Below are 24053 nucleotides of genomic sequence, written 5' to 3'. Positions count from 1 at the left end.
TCTTCTTCCCTTAACGAGTAAGATAGATTAAAATATTTTATCATCAGATCCCTGTGTCTGCTAATCCCAATTATAGAAATATGTGGAAAAAAGATCCAAACTATATCTAACCTCATTTACAAGTGCTTCTGGTGCTTTTTGTACAATCAGGGATGAATGCAAGAGTGATGCTAAGCAGCCTGGACTATCAGAACAGATACCCTGCAAATCACTCATTTCTGCACGTAAAGTGTATTTCTCAGCTCCACTAGGGTATTGGATGGACATAACAACATTATGGTGGGATGTGCGTACTGGGGATTAAACCCAGAGGTGCTTCACCACTGAGCTACATCCCCAGTTTTTTTTGTTTGTTTGTTTTGTTTTGTTTTTTTTAAGATAGGGTCTCGCTGTGTTGCTTAGGGCTTTGCTAAATTGCTGAGGCTGGCCTCAAACTTCTGATCCTCCTGCCTTAGCCTCCCAAGATGCTAGGATTATAGGTGTGTGCCACTGCACCCAGCTAGAATGATTCATTTAAATAGAATGAGCATCAATAAAAATATTAAATGAAAGCAATTGATAGAGACTTAAAAAGAGTAAAAGAAGAAGAGTCTGTACAGCAAAATAATTAAATGGACAAAGCTGAGAGTCAGTGTATGCATGGAATGAACTAACATAAAACAGAAACCAAGCCTATGTGCAAAGGTCACCAGTCCTGAGATATGAAAAACTGGTCTGATATGTTGTCATTCTGCCTTCAAAATTAACCTGTTTACCAGTTTTCCTTAATGAAACTATCTATCTCCCCCTCCCCTTTCTTTCCCCCTCCCTCCCTCTCATTTTCTCACACTCTACACCTTGGTCAACACTGGCAAATAAAATTTTAACCTACATGCCATTAAACACTGGGACAAATAGAAAAAAGAAACAATTGACTCAGATATGTCATAGCTCAGCTGAATAACTGTACAAAATTGTTTTTTTTTTCCTGGATCACTTTGAGTGAATTTTTTACTTGCTTGGTGATTCCTGACCTGCTTTTGGAAAACATCCAATTAGGACAGATTGCCTGTTGAACAGGTCCAGAAGGTGTTGAATTGCACACTGTTTCCCATCTGGCTGGAGAAACTGTAGCCATGTGGACATAGTAGGAAGCTTCCCTGGTAGTCTGTGGCCAATTGGACTCATCCCAAAGACACCTCACCCAGCTGAGAACCCAGAAACAATCAATAGACAAATAGGTCCGTGTGAAGGTGACAGGAAGCCCCAAAAAGCCCTCCCAGAAGCAATCAATTTGTCAAATGATCAGTTCACCAAAATGTGTTTCTAATAGCTTCTATAAAATTTATAGCAATTGATGTGGCATGGAACAATTTTAACAGCTTATGAGAATTTTTCTCAGAGCTTTATTTTGATTGTGGCTTCACTACAGTCATTCGCCAGCAGCCTTCCTAAAGCCAATCTGCCAACTATTTTGGAGCAAGAGAGAAAAAGAGCTATCCATATCCTGAATGACAAAGATGAATTTCTCTAAATTTCTGAGCTACAAAGACTGTTTTCAAGTTCCCAGGGTCCCAAAGGTCTAGATTACTAAAACTCTCACACTCAACCCTGTTTGAAACCAACTCCATATATCTCCATTTAAATTTCAAACATATTAATTGATCTAGGTGAATTCTTAAAATATTTTTTACAAATGAAACTATCAGGAGGAACTTCTAGAAAAGGAAAAGAGAAATAAATGGCTAGTGAAGTGACAGAGACTTGGTATATAGGAGGGATAGCAGTTACAGTTTTATCACTTGTGGGTAGTGGAAGTTCGTCACACCTATGGCTCATTTGAGGCATTCTCCCAAAGGAGAGAACTGAGACATGATCCTGTGTGTTATGCTGCAAAAAACACCTTGGAATTTGTCCGACATTGTAGGTATGAGGACAAATATTGCTCTCAATCAATGCTTTTCCTTCCACAGTGATTATCCTGCTTAAATAAAAGGCAGTTAACACAAGATTGACCACCAGAGGAAAGACATTTTATGAGATTTAACAATCTATAATATGTGCAGGGCAAGTCATCTGAAATACAAATCCTAAAGTTATAACTATTTTATTGTCAGAATGGCATAAGTAAAGCTTATAACGTAAAACCCTAATGGTAATGTTTATCTACAAAAAGATAGACAATGTTCTATTAGGTGAGGAACAATTGATAATCATTATTTATTAATTACTCCAGAGTACGAATGTAAAAGGATAAACAAATGAAAAACACACAGAGAAAAAGCAACAATTAAAATGTTACAGATATTCTAGCGAGCTGAGGGTGTAGCTCAGTGGTAGCATGTTTGCCTAACATATACAAAGCCCTGAGTTTGATCCTCAGCACCAGAGAGAGAGACCATATCTATAGTTCCAGTACTAAGGATGCAGAGGTAGGAGGATCACTTCAGCCTGGGAGTAAAGACGAGTCTCAACAACTACAAAAAATTTACAGAAAGAGATGAGGCTCTTCCATGCATCAATCACTCCTAACCTTTTAGGGTTAGAACAAAAAGAAAATTACAGAAAGTCTACTGAGTGATATACAGATAGTTGAATTAATTAAGTTTTTAAAGTGGTTGTAGCCATTTGCATGTGTTTTGGTTAGATATTAAGTGCCCCCCTGCAAAGCTCATGTGTGAACGATTCAAGAAAGTTTAGAGGTGAAATAATCGGATTATGATAGCTTTAATCCAATCAGTGAATTAATCTCCTCATAGGGATTAGCTGGGTAGAATTAAAGGCAGGTAGTGTGTGCCTGGAGGAGGTGGGCCATCAGGGGCATGCCTTTAGGGATTATATTTTGTCCTGGTGAGGAGAGTTCTCTCTGCTTCCTGATCATCATGTTCTGAACCACTCTACTCCACCATAAACTTTTGCCATGATGTTTTGCCTGACCTCAAACCCCCCAAAATGGAGCCAGCCTTCTATAGACTAAGACCTCTGAAACTGTGAACACCAGATAAACTTTTCCTTCCTAAAATTAATTAATTAATTAATGGACATAAATATCCATACATAAGTATAATATATATGTAACTAGCCATATATATTTAGCTATTAACATTTATTCATCTAGTGTTAATATGTGTATATACACTATGTATGTATGTATATACATATGGATATAAACATATTATGTAATTTTTTTAACTTTTGAAAATTATTTTGAGACAGGGTCTTTTTTATATATAACATCGAATCAGGAACACATGGCGGCGGGCGGAGAGGCAGTGCTTTCAGTACCCCCTCAGTGATGGGGTCAGAAAGACGCATATATACACTTAGACTCTACCTGCAGAGAATCTCCTAGCAAAATTCCACTGAAGAGAGACTGGCCGGGAGTTACTAGGATTTTTGGAAGTGACAGTTTGCCCCAGACAAGTGAATTCCTGCCACGAGATGCAGAGGTCCAGACCCGCCAGCCGCTGTCCGCGCGCTGCGGCGCGGTCGCCCGCCCGCAGCCACTGTGACTGGGTGGCTAGCCTCCAAGACGCAGCTTGGCAGGAAGAGGTCTTTAGCCAAGCCTTCATGAAATAGCGAGCGGGGAGCTGAGGCCAACCGGGGACGGACCAGTCCCACCCCTCCCTTCGGACACTCGGGCAAGGAGCCTAGGGCCCGCCATAGCAGAGAGGTGACGTCACCGGTGACACCGGCCGACAGAATTCCTTCCCAGAGGGATCCACTTTAGCAGGTGTGTGACTCCCACCCCATCCAGATACAAGCAGCCAGGAAACCTCAGGGATCTCTCCTGGGGCATGTCTGTAGGGAAGCAGAGAGGATTCCCGATCCCCAACCCCCCATATCACCAGCGGACTCCCAAGGTCTTAGCCACAAGTCTACCACAGCACTGGGGCTTAAATGGGACGCACGGTGGGGCCACAAGTGTAACTAGATCTTTGGGGAACTGCTTCTGGTGAACAGGACCTGGCTGGCCGGCTGACAGGAGGAAGGGGGGGAGGGGCCGGAGAAGTGAAACGGCTCTGGACTGACAAGATTGAGAGACTCCCAGAAGCCGCCTTATAGGGATTGCTATCGGCACGTAGAGGGCAGAAGCTTGGCTCGGAGGGCACAGCTCCGCCTACTGGAAGAGAAGAAAATGGATCTCTAAGACTTCAACTTTTTTTCTTCTCTCTCTGTTCTTTTCTCCCCTTTTCCTTCTTTCTTTCTTTCCCATTTCAAGTTTTATTGTTCTTTTCATTCTTCCTCTAATCTATCTATCTCTCTCTCCTTCTTTCTTTTTAAGAGCACTTTCCTTTCCCTACCCCCCAACTTTCATCCCAAGCATTACGTCTTCCATTACGTGTAATTGTCTAAATGCAAATAGGTGAATGTTTCAAGGCTGTCTATAGGGCTCCTAAATACCTAGCTACTACCAACACCCTGATCCAATCGCCTGTTAGTATCCCCCTTCAGTAGAGCAATCTTCTAAAGTAGCCAAGACATACTAACCCTCATACCATCATAGCACCTAACCTAAATATAAAGTCCTAAGAACAAACAACAAATCACTATATGCATACAGAACCCCGAAGCCTTATATGAATTGAATGAAACAGCTTTAAAGTACAATAAAGCCCAACATTTCTAGGCATAATCTCCCACCACAAAGGAGAGACAACAGAGATATACAAAACCAAAATAAATTTATAGGAGAAAGCAGTTACACAGCAGTCAAACAGAGCTGGAAAGTAACGTGAACAACATGAAAAAACAAGGGAAAAAAGGATTACAAACAATGCAGGACAACTTAAACCTACAGGAGGACCTAGAAGCATCAGAAACATGGACAGGGAAAGAACTCAAGGCATACCTAACTCAGATGGAACGGAATATTAGAGAAGACATGAGACAGCAAGTCCAAGCAATGAAAGTATATTTTGAAAACGAATTAAACAAACAAATTCAAACTGCAAAAAACGAGCTTTACCAGGAGATAGAGATTTTTTTAAAAAAAAAACCAAACAGTAATCCTAGAAATGCAGGAAACCATAAACCAAATTAAAAACTCTAACGAGAATATTACAAATAGACTAGATCAAGTAGAAGTCAGAACATAGATAATGAAGACAAAGTTTATCAACTTGAAAAGAATATAGTCAACACAGAAAGGATGCTTAAATCTCATGAGCAATCTATCCAAGAGATATGGGATGTCATAAAAAAAACAAACTTGAGAGTCATTGGGATAGAAGAAGGCACAGAGATTCAAACCAAAGGAATGGACAACCTATTAAATGAAATAATCCTAGAAAACTTCCCAGAGATGAAAGATGGAATGGATTGCCAAATCCTGGAAGCCTACAGGACCCCAAACATTCAAAACCGTAATAGACCAACTCCAAGACATATAATTATGATGATAGCCAACATACAGAACAAGGAGAGAATATTAAAAGCTACGAGAGAAAGGAGGCAGATTACATTCAGGGGTAAACCAATTAGGTTAACGACTGATTTTTCATCACAAACTTTGAAAGCGAGAAGATCCTGGAACAACGTATTTCAAATGCTGAAAAATAATGGATGCCAACCAAGAATACTGTATCCAGCAAAATTAAGCTTCAGATTTGACAATGAAATTTAAATATTTCATGATAAACAAAAGCTAAAAGAATTTGCAGCCAGAAAACCAGCACTGCAAAGCATTTTGAGCAAAATACTACAAGAAGAGGAATTGAAAAATAGCGCCCAAAACTAACATTGGGAGGTATCTCAGTAAAGGGGGAGAAAAATAACCAAAGAGGAAAAACTAGCCAAACTAAAATAAATAAATAAATAAACATGACTGGAAGTACAAACCATATTTCAATTGTAACCTTAAATGTTAATGGCTTAAATTCACCAATCAAGAGACATAGGCTAGTAACCTGGATTAATAAAACAAATCCAACAATATGCTGCCTTCAGGAGACTCATGAGGAAAAGACATACACAGGCTGAAGGTGAAAGGTTGGGAAAAATCATACCACTCACATGGCCCTCGGAAGCAAGCAGGAGTGGCCATATTCATATCAAATAAAATCAACTTCAAACCTAAGTTAATCAAAAGGGATAAAGAAGGACACTATATACTGTTAAAAGGAACCATCCACCAACAAGACATAACAATTATCAATTTGTATGCACCAAACAATGGTGCTGCAATGTTCATAAAACAAACTCTCCTCAAGTTCAAGAGTCAAATAGACCACAACACAATAATTATGGGTGACTTCAACACACCGCTCTCGCCATTAGACAGATCCTCTAGACAAAAACTGAATAAAGAAACTATAGAACTCAATAATGCAATCAATAACCTAGACTTAACCAACATATATAGAACATATCAACCATCATCAAGTGGATACACATTCTTCTCAGCAGCACATGGATCCTACTCAAAGATAGACCATATATTATGCCATAGGGCAACTCTTAGTAAATATAAAGGTGTGAAGATAATACCATGCACCATATCTGATCATAATGGAATGAAACTGGAAATCAATGATAAAGAAGGAAGGAAAAATCCTGCATCACCTGGAAAATGAACAATATGTTACTGAATGATCAATGGGTTAAGAAGACATAAAGGAGGAAATAAAAAAATTCTTAGAGATAAACGACAATACAGACACAACATACCGGAATCTATGGGACACAATTTTAAGAGGGAAATTCATTTCCTGGAGTTCATTCCTCAAAAAAAAAAGAAAAAATCCAACAAATAAATGAACTCACACTACATCTTAAAACCCTAGAAAAGGAAGAGCAAAACAACAGGAAATGTAGTAGAAGACAAGAAATAATTAAAATCAGAGCAGAAATCAATGAAATTGAAACAAAAAAAATTGAAAAAATTGATAAAACTAAAAGTTGGTTCTTTTAAAAAATAAATAAGATCGACAGACCCTTAGCCATGCTAACGAAGAGAAGAAGAGAGAGAACTCAAATTACTAACATACGGGATGAAAAAGGCAATATCACAACAGACACTATAGAAATACAGAAGATAATTAGAAAAGTATTTTGAAACCCTATATTCCAATAAAATAGAAGATAGTGAAGATATCGATAAATTTCTTAAGTCATATGATCTTCCCAGATTGAGTCAGGAAGACACACACAATTTAAACAGACCAATAACAAAGGAAGAAATAGAAGAAGCCATCAAAAGACTACCAACCAAGAAAAGCCCTGAACCGGATGGGTATACAGCGGAGTTTTACAAAACCTTTAAAGAAGAATTAATACCAATACTTTTCAAGCTATTTCAAGAAATAGAAAAAGAAGGAGCTCTTCCAAATTCATTCTATGAGGCCAACATCACCCTGACCCCGAGACCAGACAAAGACACGTCAAAGAAAGAAAACTACAGACCAATATCTCTAATGAACATAGATGCAAAAATTCTCAATAAAATCCTGGTGAATCGAATACAAAAGCATATCAAAAAAATTGTGCACCATGATCAAGTAGGATTCATCCCTGGGATGCAAGGCTGGTTCAATATACGGAAATCAATAAATGTTATTCACCACATCAATAGACTTAAAGATAAGAACCATATGATCATCTCGATAGATGCAGAAAAAGCATTCGACAAAGTACAGCATCCCTTTATGTTCAAAACACTAGAAAAACTAGGGATAACAGGAACTTACCTCAACATTGTAAAAGCTATATATGCTAAGCCTCAGGCTAGCATCATTCTAAATGGAGAAAAACTGAAGGCATTCCCTCTAAAATCTGGAACAAGACAGGGATGCCCTCTCTCACCACTTCTATTCAATATAGTTCTTGAAATACTGGCCAGAGCAATTAGACAGACAAAAGAAATTAAAGGCATTAAGATAGGAAAAGAAGAACTTAAATTATCATTATTTGGGATGATATGATCCTATACCTAGAAGACACAAAAGGATCTACAAAGAAACTACTAGAGCTAATAAATGAATTCAGCAAAGTGGCAGGATATAAAATCAACACGCATAAATCAAAGGCATTCCTGTATATCAGCAACAAAACTTCTGAAACGGAAATGAGGAAAACCACTCCATTCACAATATCCTCAAAAAAAATAAAATACTTGGGAATCAACTTAACAAAATAGGTGAAAGATTTATATAATGAAAACTACAGAACCCTAAAGAGAGAGATAGAAGAAGATCTTAGAAGATGGAAAAATGTACCCTGTTCATGGATAGGCAGAACCAACATCATCAAAATGGCGATATTACCCAAAGTTCTCTATAGGTTTAATGCAATGCCAATCAAAATCCCAAGGGCATTTCTTGTAGAAATAGATAAAGCAATCATGAAATTCATATGGAAAAACAAAAGACCCAGAACAGCAAAAGAAATTCTAAGCAGGAAGTGTGAATCAGGAGGTATAGCGATACCAGATTTAAAACTGTACTACAGAGCAATAGTAACAAAAACAGCATGGTACTGGTACCAAAACAGGCGGGTGGACCAATGGTACAGAATAGAGGACACAGAGACCAATCCACAATATTACAACTTTCTTATATTTTATAAAGGGGCTAAAAGCATGCAATGGAGGAAGGATAGCATCTTCAACAAATGGTGCTGGGAAAACTGGAAATCCATATGCAACAAAATGAAGCTGAACCCCTTTCTCTCGCCATGCACAAAAGTCAACTCAAAATGGATCAAAGAGCTTGATATCAAATCAGAGACTCTGCGCCTGATAGAAGAAAAAGTTGGCTCCGATCTACATATTGTGGGGTCAGGCTCCAAATTCCTTAATAGGACGCCCATAGCCCAAGAGTTAATAACAAGAATAAACAAACGGGACTTACTTAAACTAAAAAGTTTTTTCTCAGCAAGAGAAACAATAAGAGAAGTAAATAGGGAGCCTACATCCTGGGAACAAATCTTTACTCCTCACACTTCAGATAGAGCCCTAATTTCCAGAATATACAAAGAACTCAAAAAATTAAACAATAAGATAACAAATAACCCAATCAACAAATGGGCCAAGGACCTGAACAGACACTTCTCAGAGGAGGACATACAATCAATCAATAAGTACATGAAAAAAATACTCACCATCTCTAGCAGTCAGAGAAATGCAAATCAAAACCACCCTAAGATACCATCTCACTCCAGTAAGATTGGCAGCCATTCTGAAGTCAAACAACAATAAGTGCTGGCGAGGATGTGGGGAAAAGGGTACACTTGTACATTGCTGGTGGGACTGCAAATTGGTGCAGCCAATATGGAAAGCAGTATGGAGATTCCTGGGAAAGCTGGGAATGGAACCACCATTTGACCCAGCTATCGCCCTTCTCGGACTATTCCCTGAGGACCTCAAAAGAGCGTACTATAGGGATACTGCCACATCAATGATCATAGCAGCAAATTCACAATAGCTAGACTGTGGAACCAACCCAGATTCCCTTCAATAGATGAATGCATAAAAAAATGTGGCATTTATACACAATGGAGTATTATGCAGCACTAAAAAATGACAAAATCATGGAATTTGCAGGGAAATGGATGGCATTAGAGCAGATTATGCTAAGTGAAGCTAGCCAATCCTTAAAAAACAAATGCCAAATGTCTTCTTTATTTAAGGAGAACAACTAAGAACTGAGCAGGGAGGAAGAGCATGAGGAAAAGATTAACATTAAACAGAGACGAGTGGTGGGAGGGAAAGGGAGAGAGAAAGGAAATTGCATGGAAATGGAAGGAAACCCTCAATGTTATACGAAATTACATATAAGAGGTTGTGAGGGGAAAGGGGGGAAAAAACAAGGGAGAGAACTGAACAACAACAGATGAGGTAGAGAGGGAAGATGGGAGGGGAGGGGAGCGGGGATAGTAGGGGATAGGAAAGGCAGCAGAATACAACAGTCACTAATATGGCATTATGTAAAAATGTGAATGTGTAACTAATGTGATTCTGCAATTTGTATTTGGGGTAATAATGGGAGTTCATAACTCACTTGAATCAAATGTATGAAAGATGATATGTCATGAGCTTTGTAATGTTTTGAACAATAAAAAAAATCAAGATTTCATTTTATTATTTTATTTTATTTATTTTTTAAAATTTGTTCTTTTAGAACATGACAATAGTGTATTTTGACATATTATACATACATGGAGTATAACTTACGCTAATTAGGATCCCATTCTATGGTTGTACTTCACTATTGGTATATTCATATATGAACATAGGACAGTTATGTCCAATTCATTCTACTGTATTTTCCTATGTTCATATATGAATACAACAACAGTGAAACTCCACATCAGATAAAAATTGAGTATAGGAATTCCAAGTCCACTGAGGTAAAGAACAAAAGGAATTCAGAAACAACCAGCTTTCAACCAAACAAAAAAGATCATAAGAGAAAAAAGAAATCACTGCTGATTTAAAAGCAGAGAGATATGCATCTCATCATTTTTGTACCATCAATAAAAATAAATCTGAAACCAAAGGCCAGCCTAGCATTCTACTTCATCTTTGCAGAGAAGATAAATGACATAGCCAGTAACATCTAAAATTTAATTACTGAAAGATCTCCAGCAGTTCATGGTTAAGCCAAACTCAAAGCAGAAATAATGCATTTGGAGACAAGAAATTAGTATTAAATAGAAAGACTTTGGCAACATAATTAAAGTGGAAATTTAGAGAAGAGTTTTGAAAAATCCACAGCTAAGTTGATATCAGCTGTTAAAAATTAAGTGACAGTTGAATGGATTATCAAGAAAAATGATCTATAGGTCAGAAGGGTTTAGAATAGCAAGGGAGACTAATTCAGTTGCAGTTAAGAGTTTCATACTGAAAAGACTGAAAATAATCAGAGTTAGTAGAATAATGTTTACTTAGCTAGCGTTAATAAGGAACCTTGGATATAAATAGTGAAAAAGAGAAGAACCTTAGTTCTGAATAAGTGAAGTTAAGCCACTTTTTTTTGAAAGGTTCCCCTAGTTATTTTATGTATATATACAATAAGCATATTTTAGTTTCTCATAAATAATTAACCCACCTTAAACAAATTCATAGGTCTATACATTTCATTCTGAAATGAAAGAAAAGTTAACATTTTATATAGAGTGGTTTTAACTAAATACTTTAAGAGTTTTGCATTAATTTCTCCGAGTTATTTGAAAGACCTTGCCTTAGTCTTACAAGCCTTCTATATAAAAAATATTTTCTTTAATCGTCTTAAAATAAAAACTATAAAGAAAATCTAAATATAACCCTAAAGGGCTATAATTTAAGAGATGTGAATCACTTTATAGACTAATTCTAACAAATGTCCCTAAAAACTTGCCTGTAAAGTGATTTTTATATTTAAAGTCTCAAGTCAGAGGAGTATTCCAATTAGAAGAACCTGGATAATAATTGATGCCTAAAATAATACAATTTTTTAATTACATTGCTTTATAATATAAAGATCAATGTGAACAAAATAAGTACATAAGAGTAATTACAGTGATTTATTTAATTATTAGTGTACTGGGGATTGAACTCAGGGCTTTGAACATGCTAAGCGTGAGCTCCACCACTGGGTTACACCCCCAGCCCTTCTTATTCTAATATGTGATTATTTTGATATGCAGTTCTTTTAATGGTATGAAGAAAAGTAACACAATGGTTTAATAAGTCCAATGATTCACCAGAATGTGATAAGAATAACTTACAGTTCTCTTTGACTAACGGGATCCTGTTTTTGTTTTTCTGTTTTTTTTTTTTTTTCTTTTTTAATGGATGTATAAGCCTTAAAAAAAGAACAAGCTTATATGAACAAAAAAGATGGTGGAAATGAATTTGCAGTTTGAAATTCAATATATGAGGAACTTTAGAAGCACATTTATTAGAACTCATAAAATGAAGTGTAAATGATAACAGGAAGTTTATATACTGAAACAAACAGGCAAAGAGACTGAAAAATGTAGTCACAGGCTCTTCTGGCTCTGATTCATTGCCTCTGTTCTGAATTTCCTCTCACAGGATTTTGTAAGCACTGAGTTAAATGCAGATCCTACCAACTTTTTGGTCTTTTCCATCCTATTGCCTATTGAGTCTTGTGTTAACAAGCTGTTCAACATTATGACCAAAATACCTGATATAAACAACTTAAAGGCTTTATTTTAGCTCATAGTTTCAGACGTTTCAGCTCTTGCTTAGCTGGCTCCAAGGCAGTTCTGCTGGGAAGCAGACAGAGACAGAGAGAGAGGAAGGAACCAGGAATGAGATATACACATCCCCAGTGACCTACCTCCTCCAACAGTTCCCCACCTACCTTCAGTTTCCACAACTTCCCAGGTGTCCATTCAGCATTCAACGGATTAATGCCCTGATGAGTGGTTGACCTCATGATTCAACTACTTTCCAAAAGCCCTGAACACTGCTGCAATGAGGACCGGATCTTCAGCACATGAGTCCTTGGGGAACATTTCATATCCAAACCATAACAACTCTTTAAGATAACTCATGAGTTTAATCCATGAGTAGCCTGAGCCTCACAGATCTACATCACCCCCCAGAGAGAAACCCACCATTTTCACGGAGTCAGTCAAAGTTTCCCACTGATGGAATGGCATGGATATCTGGCTCCTTCTCCAATGGTCATAGCGGGCTCGACTCTCTTCATTGGTCAGAATCTCTTTTGCCTTCTGCAGTTTCTGAAAAGTCTCCACTGGAAAACAAATCAAGAAATGAGAACTTCTTTCTTGGAGGGGCTAGTTTAAAATTCAAACCATCAGAAGATCTTTCTAGAATCATTGCTCTGCCATTTACTAGTTATATGACCTAAGGCTAGTTTACCTAGTTCAGCTTTAGTTTCCTCATTTGTAAACTGTATCATAAAGACAAGGGAGATCATGAATATAAAATGCCTGACACACAGTTTATCCACTCCCTTTATTGCACTCCACTGATGTGCCAAGTGCTGCCTGAGGTGAGGACAGCACAGTTGTGAATAACAGACAGTATTAGCAGAAGAGACAGAAATTCACAAACATTGGAAAAATAGAATTTTGTCTACTAGGAAGTTAGTGGGAAGCAGTGACCAAGCAACAGGGACAGTACGAATGAAGGTTTAAGGCAGGAAGAAACACAGTAATGATAATTTAGAGAAAGTTGAAATTGTCAATGAGGCTAAAGGACACAGGGCCAGGAGAGGATTGGGGTCATCATGCACTGAACAAAAGCCTAGTCATCCTGAGCCTTCAATGCCATGCTAAGGATTCTAGTTTTTGTTTTTGTTTTGTTTTGTGTGTGTGTGTGTGTATTTCATTTTGTTTTATCATCAGAGCAATAGAAAACTACTGGAAAGCTTTGAGTACAGTAAATAATGTTGTAGGTGCTCAGTAAGTAGTAGTTTGTCACTGACCTGTGTGACTAAATGGCATGCAAGAGAAACGTTTCATGGCCCTGTTGGAAACATTTCCAAAGTCTCTATTGCCCCCACCACCGCTACCCTATCTCCATAAAGTTAAAACTTCACATAGAGCAGGACACAAAACAAGCTTGAGATACAAAAATCAACTGTTTCTACACACGAGCAATGAACAATCTGAAAACATATTAAGGAAACAATTCCAAGTACCAAGACAATTCAGTTAGGAAAGAATTCCACTTTATAACAGCATTGAAAAGAATAAAAACACTCAGAAAATTTTTTAACAAAACAAGTGCAGAAACATCCTGAAAACAACACAATCTGTTGAAGGAAATTAAAGAAAATCCAAATAAATGGAAAGATACCCCATGTTCCTGAATTGGAAGATTTGATATTGCCAAAGTGGTAATACTCCCCAAATTGATCTACAGATTCAACAACTTCTACTGAAATCCCATTTACTTTTTGTGCAGAAATTGACAAACTGGTACTAAAATCTTAAAATATGTAAATGTAAGGGACTCAGAACAGCCCCAACAAGCTTGAAAAATAAGAACAAAGTTGGAGGACTCATACTTCTTAATTTCAAAATTTCCTCAAAGTACAGTAATGAGAACAGAATTGTTGTGACTTGAGGATAGACGTGTAGATAAATGGAATAGAATTGAGAATCCAGGGGCTGGGGATGTGGCTCAAGCGGTAGCGTGCTTGCCTGGCATGCGTGTGGCCCGGGTTCGATCCTCAGCACCACATACAAACAAAGATGTTGTGTCAGCCGAAAACTAAAAAATAAATATTAAAAAAAAAGAATTGAGAATCCAGAAATAAACCCTAACATACAGTAACCGATTTTTTAAAATATTTATTTTTTAGTTGTAGTTGAACACAATGCCTTTATTTTATTTATTTATCTTTATGTGGTGCTGAGGTTCGAACCCAGGCCCTTGCATGTGCTAGGCAAGCACCCTACCACTGAACCACAATCCCAGCCCCCAGTCAATTGATTTTTGGAAAGAATACCAAGACAATTCAGTTGGGAAAGAACAGTCTTCTCAGCAAATGGTTCTGAACAACTAGATATCCACATACAAAAGAATGAATTTGCATCCTTATTTAAACCATATATAAATTTTTTGAACTTAAAATGGATCACAGATTGAAAAGTAAGAGTTAACACTATACAACTCTTAAGAAAAAACCTAGGAGTAAATTTTGTGACCTTAGATTAGCACGGCTTCTTACAAATGACACCAAAAGCATAAGCAACAATAAAAACAACAATGACAAAAATAAACTAAGTGAACTACATCAAAATTAAAACTTGTGTGCTTCAAAGAGTACCATCAATGCTGGATGTGGGGGTAAATGCCTGCAATCCTAGCTATTAGAGAGGCTAGGTAGGATCCCAAGTTCAAAGCCACTCTGGGCAACTTAGTGAGACCTTGTTTCAAAAAAAAAAAAAAAAAGAATGAATGGGGATAGCACAGTGACAGAGCATTTGCCTAGCATGTATAATAACCCAGGTTCAATCCCAGCACAAAGAAAAAGAGTATCATCAATAAAGTGAAAAGACAACCCATAGAATGGGAAAAAAATATTAAAATATTAGCAAATCATAGATCTTATATGGTACTTATATCTAAAATTTGTAAATAACTCTTTCAACTTACTAATAAGATGACTCAATCACAAAATGGGTAAAAGGTTTAGACATTTCTTCTAATAAGATACACAAATAGCCAATAAACATATGAAAAGACACTCAGCATCAATAGTCTTCAAGAAGATAGAAATCAAAACCACAGTAGAGTAGCACTTTACACCTATCAGGATAGCTAAAATAGAATGATGATAACAACTGGTGGATAGAATATAAAGAAGTAGGTATACTCATACATGGCAGACTGGAATTCAAAATGATGTAGCAACTTTGAAAATCAGTTTCTCAATACCTCAAAATGTTAAGCAGAGTCACCATATAACCCAACAATTTAAATCCTTGGTATATATGGTGAGAAATTAAAGCATGCATCCATGCAAATACTAGTATATGATAGCAGCATTACTCATAATGGCCAAAAGGTGGAACAATCCAAATGTCTATTAACTGACAAATCGATAAGCAAAATGTGGTGTATCTGGGCTGGGGATATAGCTCAGTTGGCAGAGTGCGTGCCTCACATGCACAAGGCCAAGGGTTCAATCCCCAGCCCCCCCCCCACACACACACACACACACCAAATAAGTGGTATATCTACATAAATAATATTAAGGAATTATCATTCATCAATTAAAAAAAGAAATGAAATAATTGATACGTGCTACAACATGGATAAATAAATGTAGGAAACCAGTCGCAAAAGACTACATAGTGTATGATTCTTATTTATATGAAATATTCAAAATTAAGTGGATTAGTAGCTACTCGGAATGGGAAGTGATTGCTTCCCTCCAAGTATGAGGTTTCTTCTTGTGATGAAATGTTCTGAAATTAGACAGTAGCAATGGTTGCATAACACTGACTATGCTAAAACCACTAAAACATACCTTAAAAGGTGAATTTATAGTATGTGAATTATATCTGTTGTGTACATTATTTGTGTTGCTTAAAATACACACACACATACACACACACACACACACACACACACACATATATATATATATATATATATATATATATATATATACAAAGGATCTCACAAAAATAGAAGGGAGACCAATAGAGAAAGAGGATCGAGAAGGAGGGAAAAGGGGAGGGCATGGGGAATTACTGGGGAATGAAATCTACCAAATTATGCTATGTCTATGTATGAATATACCACAATAAATCCCACTTACATATATGATTATAATGCACTGATTAAAATAATAATAAACAGAAAGGAGATAAGTAAAGTAGAGCAAACAGATTAAGGGTAGGGAGGAAGGGAGGAGAAGGGAAGGCACTGGAAAATATGACTGATCAAATTATGTTATGTGCAGAGACAAATACAGCATCATGAATCTCATTGTATTCAATTATATACACCAATAAAAATAATAATTAAAAACTATTTGTAGAGGTGATGAAAGTTTTTTTTTCTTTTTTTTTCTTTTTTTTATTATTAGTTGTTCAAAACATTATAAAGCTCTTGACATATCATATTTCATACATTTGATTCAAGCAGATTATGAACTCCCATTTTTACCCCGTATACATATTGCAGATTCACATCGGTTACACATCCACTTATTTACATACTGCCATACTAGTGATGAAAGTTTTGTATCCTGATTATGATGCTGATTACATGATTCTATACAGATGTTAAAACTGTGTGCCAAAAAGTCAATTTTACTGTATGAAATTTTTTTTAATGAAATTATTCTAAAACTACCTGAAACCATACAAGACAATTTGCGAAAGGGCCAAACATAATATTATAAATAGAAAGTATTGTCATGAACACAGTTATCATTTATAAGCTCCTACTCTGTGTGAGACCCTGTGCTGGACCTGGCATGGTCACAGTTTTCCTTTAAAAAAAATTTTTATGAGGTGGATATTATTATTATTATCCCCATCTTACAGAATCTAAGGCTACAGGAGATTAAGGTAACTTGTTCTAAGTCCCAAAGTTTCAAACAATGGAACCATGGTTCAAACCCAAGCCTGCCAGGCTTCTAGCCTGTGCTCTCTAGGCCACACTTGACCACCTTTCTGCTCCTTCCATTTTCCTGCAATATTTTTTGTCCTCTAATCCCCAAATTCTTCTTCAATCCCATCATTCGTTAATAATACTGAGACTGTGGAGCTGGAGATGTAATTTAGTGGTAGGGCGTGTGTTAGCATGCATAAGCACCTGCACTCTATCCCTAGCACCATGGGGAAACTGGTTTTGTATATGTGGAAGAAAAAGATTAGATCCCTATCCCTCATCCTGCACAAAAGTCAACTCAAAATGTGAAAAACCTAGGAATTAGACCAGAAACTTTGCATCTCCTAGAAGGAAATAAACAGACAACACTCCAACATACAGTTTCATGCAATGGCTTCCTCAATGGGACTACTAAAGCTCAGAAAATAATGCTAAGTATTGACAAATGGGATGGCATCAAATTAAAAAGCTTCTGCACAGCAAAGGAAACAATTAAGAATATGCAGGAAATGAGGCATGGTGGTGCATGCCTGTAATCCCAGCAGCTCCGGAGGCTGAGATAGGAGGATACAAGTTCAAAGCCAGCCCTGAGATGCTAAGCAACTCAGTGAGACCCTGTCTCTAAATAAAATACAAAAATAGGACTGGTCAAGTGCCCCTGAGTTCAATCCCTGGTATCAAAAAATAAAAATAAAAAAGAAAAGAAAAGAAAAAAGAATATGAAGATATGAAGAGATAACCTACAGATTGCAAGAAAATTTTGCTACCTACTCTACTGAGAGAGGATTAATATCTGGAATATATAAATAACTCAAAAAATTTACCACCAAAAAAACCCCTCCTAATTAATAAATGGATAAATGAACCAAACAGATACTTCTCAAAAGAAGAAATACAATGGCAAAAAATATTTTTTTAAAGTTCAACTTCATCGCCATGCGTGGTGGCTCACAACTGTAAGCCCAGCAGCTCAGGAGGCTGAGGCAGAAGGATCACAAGTTCAAGGCCAGCCTCAGCAAAAGCAAGGTGCTAAGCAATTTAGTGAGACCCTGTCTCTAATTAAAATACAAAATAGGGCTGACAATGTGACTCAGTGGTACTCGACTCAGTGGTTGAGTACCTCTGAGTTCAATCCCCGGTACTCCACAAAAAGTTCAACTTCTTTAGCAATTAGGGAAATGCAAATCAAAACTACATTGAGATTTCATCTCATTCTACTTAGAATGGCAGCCACCAAGAACATAAACAATAATAAATACTAGAGAAGATGTAGGGAAAAAAGGAACATTTTTTAAACAATTTTGGGGGATTGTAAATTAATTCAAACACTATGAAAATCAGTATGGAGGTTCCTCAAAAGACTAGAAATGGAACCACCATTTGACCCAGCTATATCATTCCTTGGTATTTATCCTAAAGAATTAAAGTCAGCACACTACAGTGATACATGCATACCCATATTTATAGCAGCTCAATTCACAAGAACTAAATTATAGAACCAGCCTAGGTGTCCATCAATGGATGAATGAATAAAGAAAATGTAGCATATATTTGTAGGAAAATAGTTGGAACTCAAGAGCATTATGTAAGTGAAATAAGCCAAACTCAGAAAGTCGACAGTTGTATGTCTTTTCTTACATGGGGAAGATAGAGAGCAAAAGAAAGGTGAGGGAGGGGGTCTCATGAAAATCAAAGGGAGATCAGTAAAGTCGAGAGAAAGGGACCACAGGGAGGGAAGAGGGTAGAGAAAGGGAAAATACTGGGGAATGATTTTGACCAAATTATATTGTAATATTGTGTTCATATACAAATATGTCACAATGAATTATGTATAGTTATAACACATCCATGGGGGCTGGGGTTGTGGCTCAGCAGTAGAATGCTCACCTAGCACATGTGAAGCCCTGGGTTTGATCCTCAGCATCACATAAAAATAAATAAATAAAATAAAAGCATTGTGTCCAACTTCAACTAAAAAATAAATATTTTTTAGAAATGCATCCATTAAAAAAAAAGTAGAGGGGCTGGGGATGTGGCTCAAGCAGTAGCGCGCTCGCCTGGCATGCGTGCGGCCTGGGTTTGATCCTCAGCACCACATACAAAGATGTTGTGTCCGCCGAAAACTAAAAAATAAAATATTTTTTAAAAAAAGTAGAAACAGAGAAAAAAATCTTCAGCACCACACTCCTTTATCACCCCTGGTCTATACTTTTCTTCACACTTACTCCCAATATTATTTGCTTATGATTTCTCTTCTCTACCATAATATAAACTTCATTAAGGCAAAGACTTGTCTGTTTTGTTCTCTGATGCATCCCTTCTACTGGAGCAGTATAGTAGGTGCTCAGAAAGGATCAGTTGAATGAACAAATGAACACGTGCTTCCTATCTTCAGCATGCATATGAAAATGGTCTTACAGCGCTATTATCTGAGCTCCAAGCACCAAAGAAAAAACAAATTTTCAAAATATTTCATGAATTAGGAACATTTTAATAGTATCATACAATTAAAGTTACTTTGAAAGTGCTTAAAATGCCTCATGAAAAGTAGCCGAGATCCTCTGAACCAGAAAAATATTGGGGCAAATATAGAGTTAGTGCCTACAACACCTCCACGTCAATTGTGAAAACTCTGATCTATTTATGTATTCTAATTAGTAAAAAAAATAAAATAAAATAAAGCTGTTTTCCTAAGCCCCCCACCATGCTGACAAATCACTCCAAGTGTCTGCTATTATCCTAAGCTATAGCCTGACACAGAAAGACACCTCCAGGATGCTGCTCAGAAGCTGGTCAGCACAGGCTGTTTCCAAGCACTAACCATTTTATTAGAATGGTTAATATCACCCCTGGAGGCATCAGCAATTAATAGATTAAAGGAAATATCCTAAAGATGGGGGCAATTGAAAACTACAGGAAAACACACTAATAAAAAGCATCCCCAGTGAGCAATCCTTCCTGTTGCTAATGGAAATGTAAATGTTCCCATGTATGAATCTGATGTCACTTTTTCCAACAGGAATAAAAAGTCTATTAAATTATCACCAAGGATACACATGCCAGCTACTACTAGTACAGTAATTGTAAACATTTACATTTTTAACTGTGAGTCACTTTGTCTTCGTACATTACAGTCAGCCTCAATTACCAGATATCTCAGAACGAAAGAAGTCCACTTAGAATTATTCTGATGTCAATCCCTCAGCAACAGTGGATAAGCAGAAAACAAAAGGGACCTTATCTTTTCTGTTATGTGGCCTTTTTCATGTCCCATCCTCTTTACTACATTTAATAAAAATGACTTTGGGTTTATATTTGTCTTTGAATGTATCAGCTAATTGAATGAATGACACAATATAAACATTTACCAGTTCTGGGAAGTGAGATTTCATTTTATGAGTTTAGTGTAGCAAATAATGCTGGAACCCTTTGATAGACATTCTGATTTAACTAGTGGGCCTACTTTGAAAATATAGAGATTCTTTTCAATACATATTTCATGAAAGAATTTATATTACTATAACCACATTTTAACTGTATTCTATTTATAATTACATGAGAAATAATAATATGATGTCAGAATTACTTTGAAAAAAATCTATGAAAAAATATTTCTATTGTTAATTGTGGAGAGCCATTCTCACACGTGACTGGGCGACTCCCGGTTTGGGTCTGAGGCGCTCTGGCTAATCAGTGTCGGAGCTTTCCCGGCCCTCTCCTGATGAGAGAACCAGTCCATGTGGGGGTGTGACTGACCACTGACCCCAGGGGCCAATCACTGACCCTGAGCTTGGAGTGCGGCCCCCCTCAACCTTCATTGGATGGAATTCTCCCCTGAATTTCTTGTTCCCCAATAAAAGGCTACTCCCTGGCGTGCTTGCTCTCTCTCTCTCCTGCTAGTCCTGAGTAATCCTTGCTGCCCTACGGGTGGTTCGAGGTTGGAGCCAGAGAAGGGAGCCATCTCGGACCTGGTCATAGAAAAAGGTAACTGAGTCTGTGTGTTTTATTTCGATCTCGCTAGTTAACTTTTATGCCAAGAACCTCATTAATGAAACCAATGCGCTGGTCGTGTGGTGGAGTTAATAATGGTTCTCTGAGAGACCGAATAGGAATAGACTTTCGCTTTCTGCCGCAGTCTGGCTGGGCACAATCAGGAGCCACTTGTCAAAAGAAACTAACTTTATTTTTAGAACCACACACGACAAACAAAATAGTCTCTCAGGAAAAACCCTCCTCCAATGGGGCAATTCCTTTTAAAATGTCCTGTTTGTTCACAATTGTAGCATGTTCTTGGCCTGGCATCTAAAGCCTGTTTTACTGCAGCTGCCACAATTTGCCCTTGTTCATTAATGTCTCTGGCATCTAAAGCCTGTTTTACTGCAGCTGCCACGACTTGCTCTTGTTCATTAATGTCTCTACATAATTTAATATATGTGTTTAAATCTTCATGTTTCCATGGTCTAATGATATCTCTGCACCAACGATTCGCTTGCTCATAAGCCAGGTGTTTTAGTAATGGCATTGCTTGTTCTGTATTCCCAAAAACTCTGGTAGCTGTTTGAATAAGCCTATCTACAAATTCAGCATAAGGTTCATTAGCTCCTTGTATTACCTTAGATAATTGACCTTGTAAACCTCCATGTCCTTGTAAAGTCTTCCATGCCTTAATTGCATCTGCAGCAATTTGTGCGTATACGCCAGGATCATATGCAATTTGTTGCTGCTGATCCTCATAAGGTCCCTTTCCTAACAACATATCTAGATTTCTCTGAGGATAACCAGCTGCTGCATTTCGCCTAGCCGTCTCCTTGCAAAATTCCTCATTGGCAACCTTCCATAACAGGTATTGTCCTCCATTTAGCACAGCTTTACACATATTAGCCCAATCTGCTGGCGTCATGTTCAAGTTGTTAATGGATTCGACCAAGCTTACAGTGAAGGGTGCTTGAGGACCATAGGTTGTTACAGCCTCTTTTAGCTGCTTCACTGTTTTGAAATTTAAAACTTGGTAAAATCGCTGCCCTCCTGCCTCAAATACAGGGCATGTTAATATTTGAGACCTTGTCTCAGGATCCCAACTATCAACTGCGGGGGTTGGGGGCCTCCCAGCATATGGAGGTGGCGCTGTTGGTTGGACACTTACACCCTCTGGTGATAGAAAGGTGTTAGTAGCAGTCTCCTGTTGTAACTTTCCCCCTGATGGCTTTTTCTGTTTTACACTTTCTTTCTCTGTCTGACTAACTTGAGAGGCCTTCTCTTTTACTTGAATCTTTTCCTCTGTCTGACTAACTTGAGAGACCTTCTCTTTTACTTGAATCATTATGTCTTCTCCTTCCTCTACCATTGTCTGAACTGAAGGCTTTGGACTAAGCAAACAAGATACGAATGTCCACAATGGACATTCTCAGGCTGTGGCTCTCAACATCTCCCCCTCTCTGTTTAAACAACAAGCATGTGGCTTAGGGACCGTGCCTGTTAGGCAGTCCAATTCAACATATGGTCCTTACCCGTCATCGGATGAACTGACCTCTAGGCGTCAGCCTCCTGTCTTAGGTTGGTACCACTGCAATTGGATCATACCCGTCACTGACTACCGGTCCAGCATACAGCCATACTTGTGGATAGGCCTTTGCACCTGTGGGGGGGTGAGGTTCTTTGCCTCACCTCTGTTGGCCCCCAAATTTTAGACCATCACTAGTAGAGGAGGATGCAAAATGCCATGACATTAAGCCAATTGAGGGCTCCTTTGAAAAATTGTACCACCGGTGACATCATCAGCAAAAATACCCCAACACTACCATAAGTCGCTGCACCAACAGATAGTTCACAATGCATACAGGTGAGCTCACAATGTGTCCAGGCAAGTTCTGCAAGCAGTTCAGTGATGGCTATTGTAGAAGCTGTAGACTGGTTTTATCTTTGACTTCACCAGCACTGGGATGAAGATAGGAATTCTGGCAATAATGGCTAAAGAAAAAATTATGTAACATTCCAGAAGGCACTAAAAGAAAACAATTTTCTTAACAATTTACATTGTCTTCACCGGCACTGGGATGAAGATAGGAATTCTGGCAATAATGGCTAAAGAAAAAATTATGTAACATTACAGAAGGTTGTATATGTCCTTCTGCTAATTGTTGTTTGACCAGGTCATGGGCTGCTTGTATCTTTTCTTTAGTCAGGGGCCACTGAGGAACCCATACTGGTCTTTCTGATTTCCAAGTAATTTTTATTGTCTCAGTGGCCCTTTCTGAAAATCCAACCCATGTCTGTCTGTTCCTTGATCTATTTGTATTGGTGCTGCTATACCTTGTTCTTGTTTTTCTAATCTTTTTCCTTTCCTAAAACCTTGTCTAGTCATAATAGTGGGTGCATTTTGGTTGATGTTATTTGTTAATGTCAAACCTAATTGATCTAGGACATCTCGTCCCCATAAATTTACGGGAAGATGATCCAATACATATGGCTGTATAGTTCCTTCACATCCTTCAGGATCCTTCCAATCTAATACCATTGCACTTCTATGGGGATTAGTCGCCACTCCTAGGCCTCGAAGCGTTTGAGTGGCTTGTTGTAATGGCCAATGTTTTGGCCATTCTTGACGAGAGATGATGCTAAGGTCTGCACCTGTATCCAGTAGCCCATTAAATTCATGTCCTTGAATATTTAGTTTTAGCATGGGGCGAGAATCTAAATTTAAAGAAAGCATAGCCCAATCTACACCTGTGGAGCCTAATCCCTTGGAACCTCTTTCTACAGTACGACTGGAAAATTTATCATGTAGGCTGGGTATTATTAGTAACTGTGCTATTCTATCTCCTGGTGAAATTACTGATATACCCTTTGGAGAACTGGCTATAATTTTTATTTCACCTTCATAATCGGGATCAATTACCCCAGGACTTATCATAAGTCCTTTTAGAGTAGAAGAGCTGCGTCCCAATAATAAGCCTACTGTTCCTTTGGGAAGAGGTCCTTTCACCCCTGTGGGAATGATTTGAACTCCCATCTCTGGAGTTAGTAC

The 24053-nt window shown here is 37.7% G+C and overlaps 1 protein-coding gene across 3 annotated transcripts in view; it reads right to left on the bottom strand.

Moving 5' to 3' along the window:
* Positions 1–24053, bottom strand: part of Dnajc12 (DnaJ heat shock protein family (Hsp40) member C12) — a 54624-nt gene that overhangs the window by 12251 nt on the left and 18320 nt on the right. For 2 of the 3 annotated variants that reach the window (XM_058577928.1, XM_046419937.2), the window contains exon 3: positions 12544–12683. In XM_058577928.1, the coding sequence (XP_058433911.1) occupies positions 12544–12683 (140 nt within the window). Of the gene's footprint in view, positions 1–11027; positions 11061–12543; positions 12684–24053 lie in introns of all 3 variants that reach the window. The other variant, XM_046419936.2, reaches the window with a different exon arrangement.

Source organism: Marmota monax, unplaced genomic scaffold (genome assembly GCF_021218885.2).
Source record: "Marmota monax isolate L192 unplaced genomic scaffold, Marmota_monax_Labrador192_F-V1.1 WCK01_AAM20220418_F8-fsc00019, whole genome shotgun sequence".
In the NCBI taxonomy this organism is placed as follows: Eukaryota; Metazoa; Chordata; class Mammalia; order Rodentia; family Sciuridae; genus Marmota; species Marmota monax.
The sequence above is the reverse complement of the archived record's forward strand: the minus strand, read 5'-3'. Positions and strand labels throughout refer to the sequence as shown.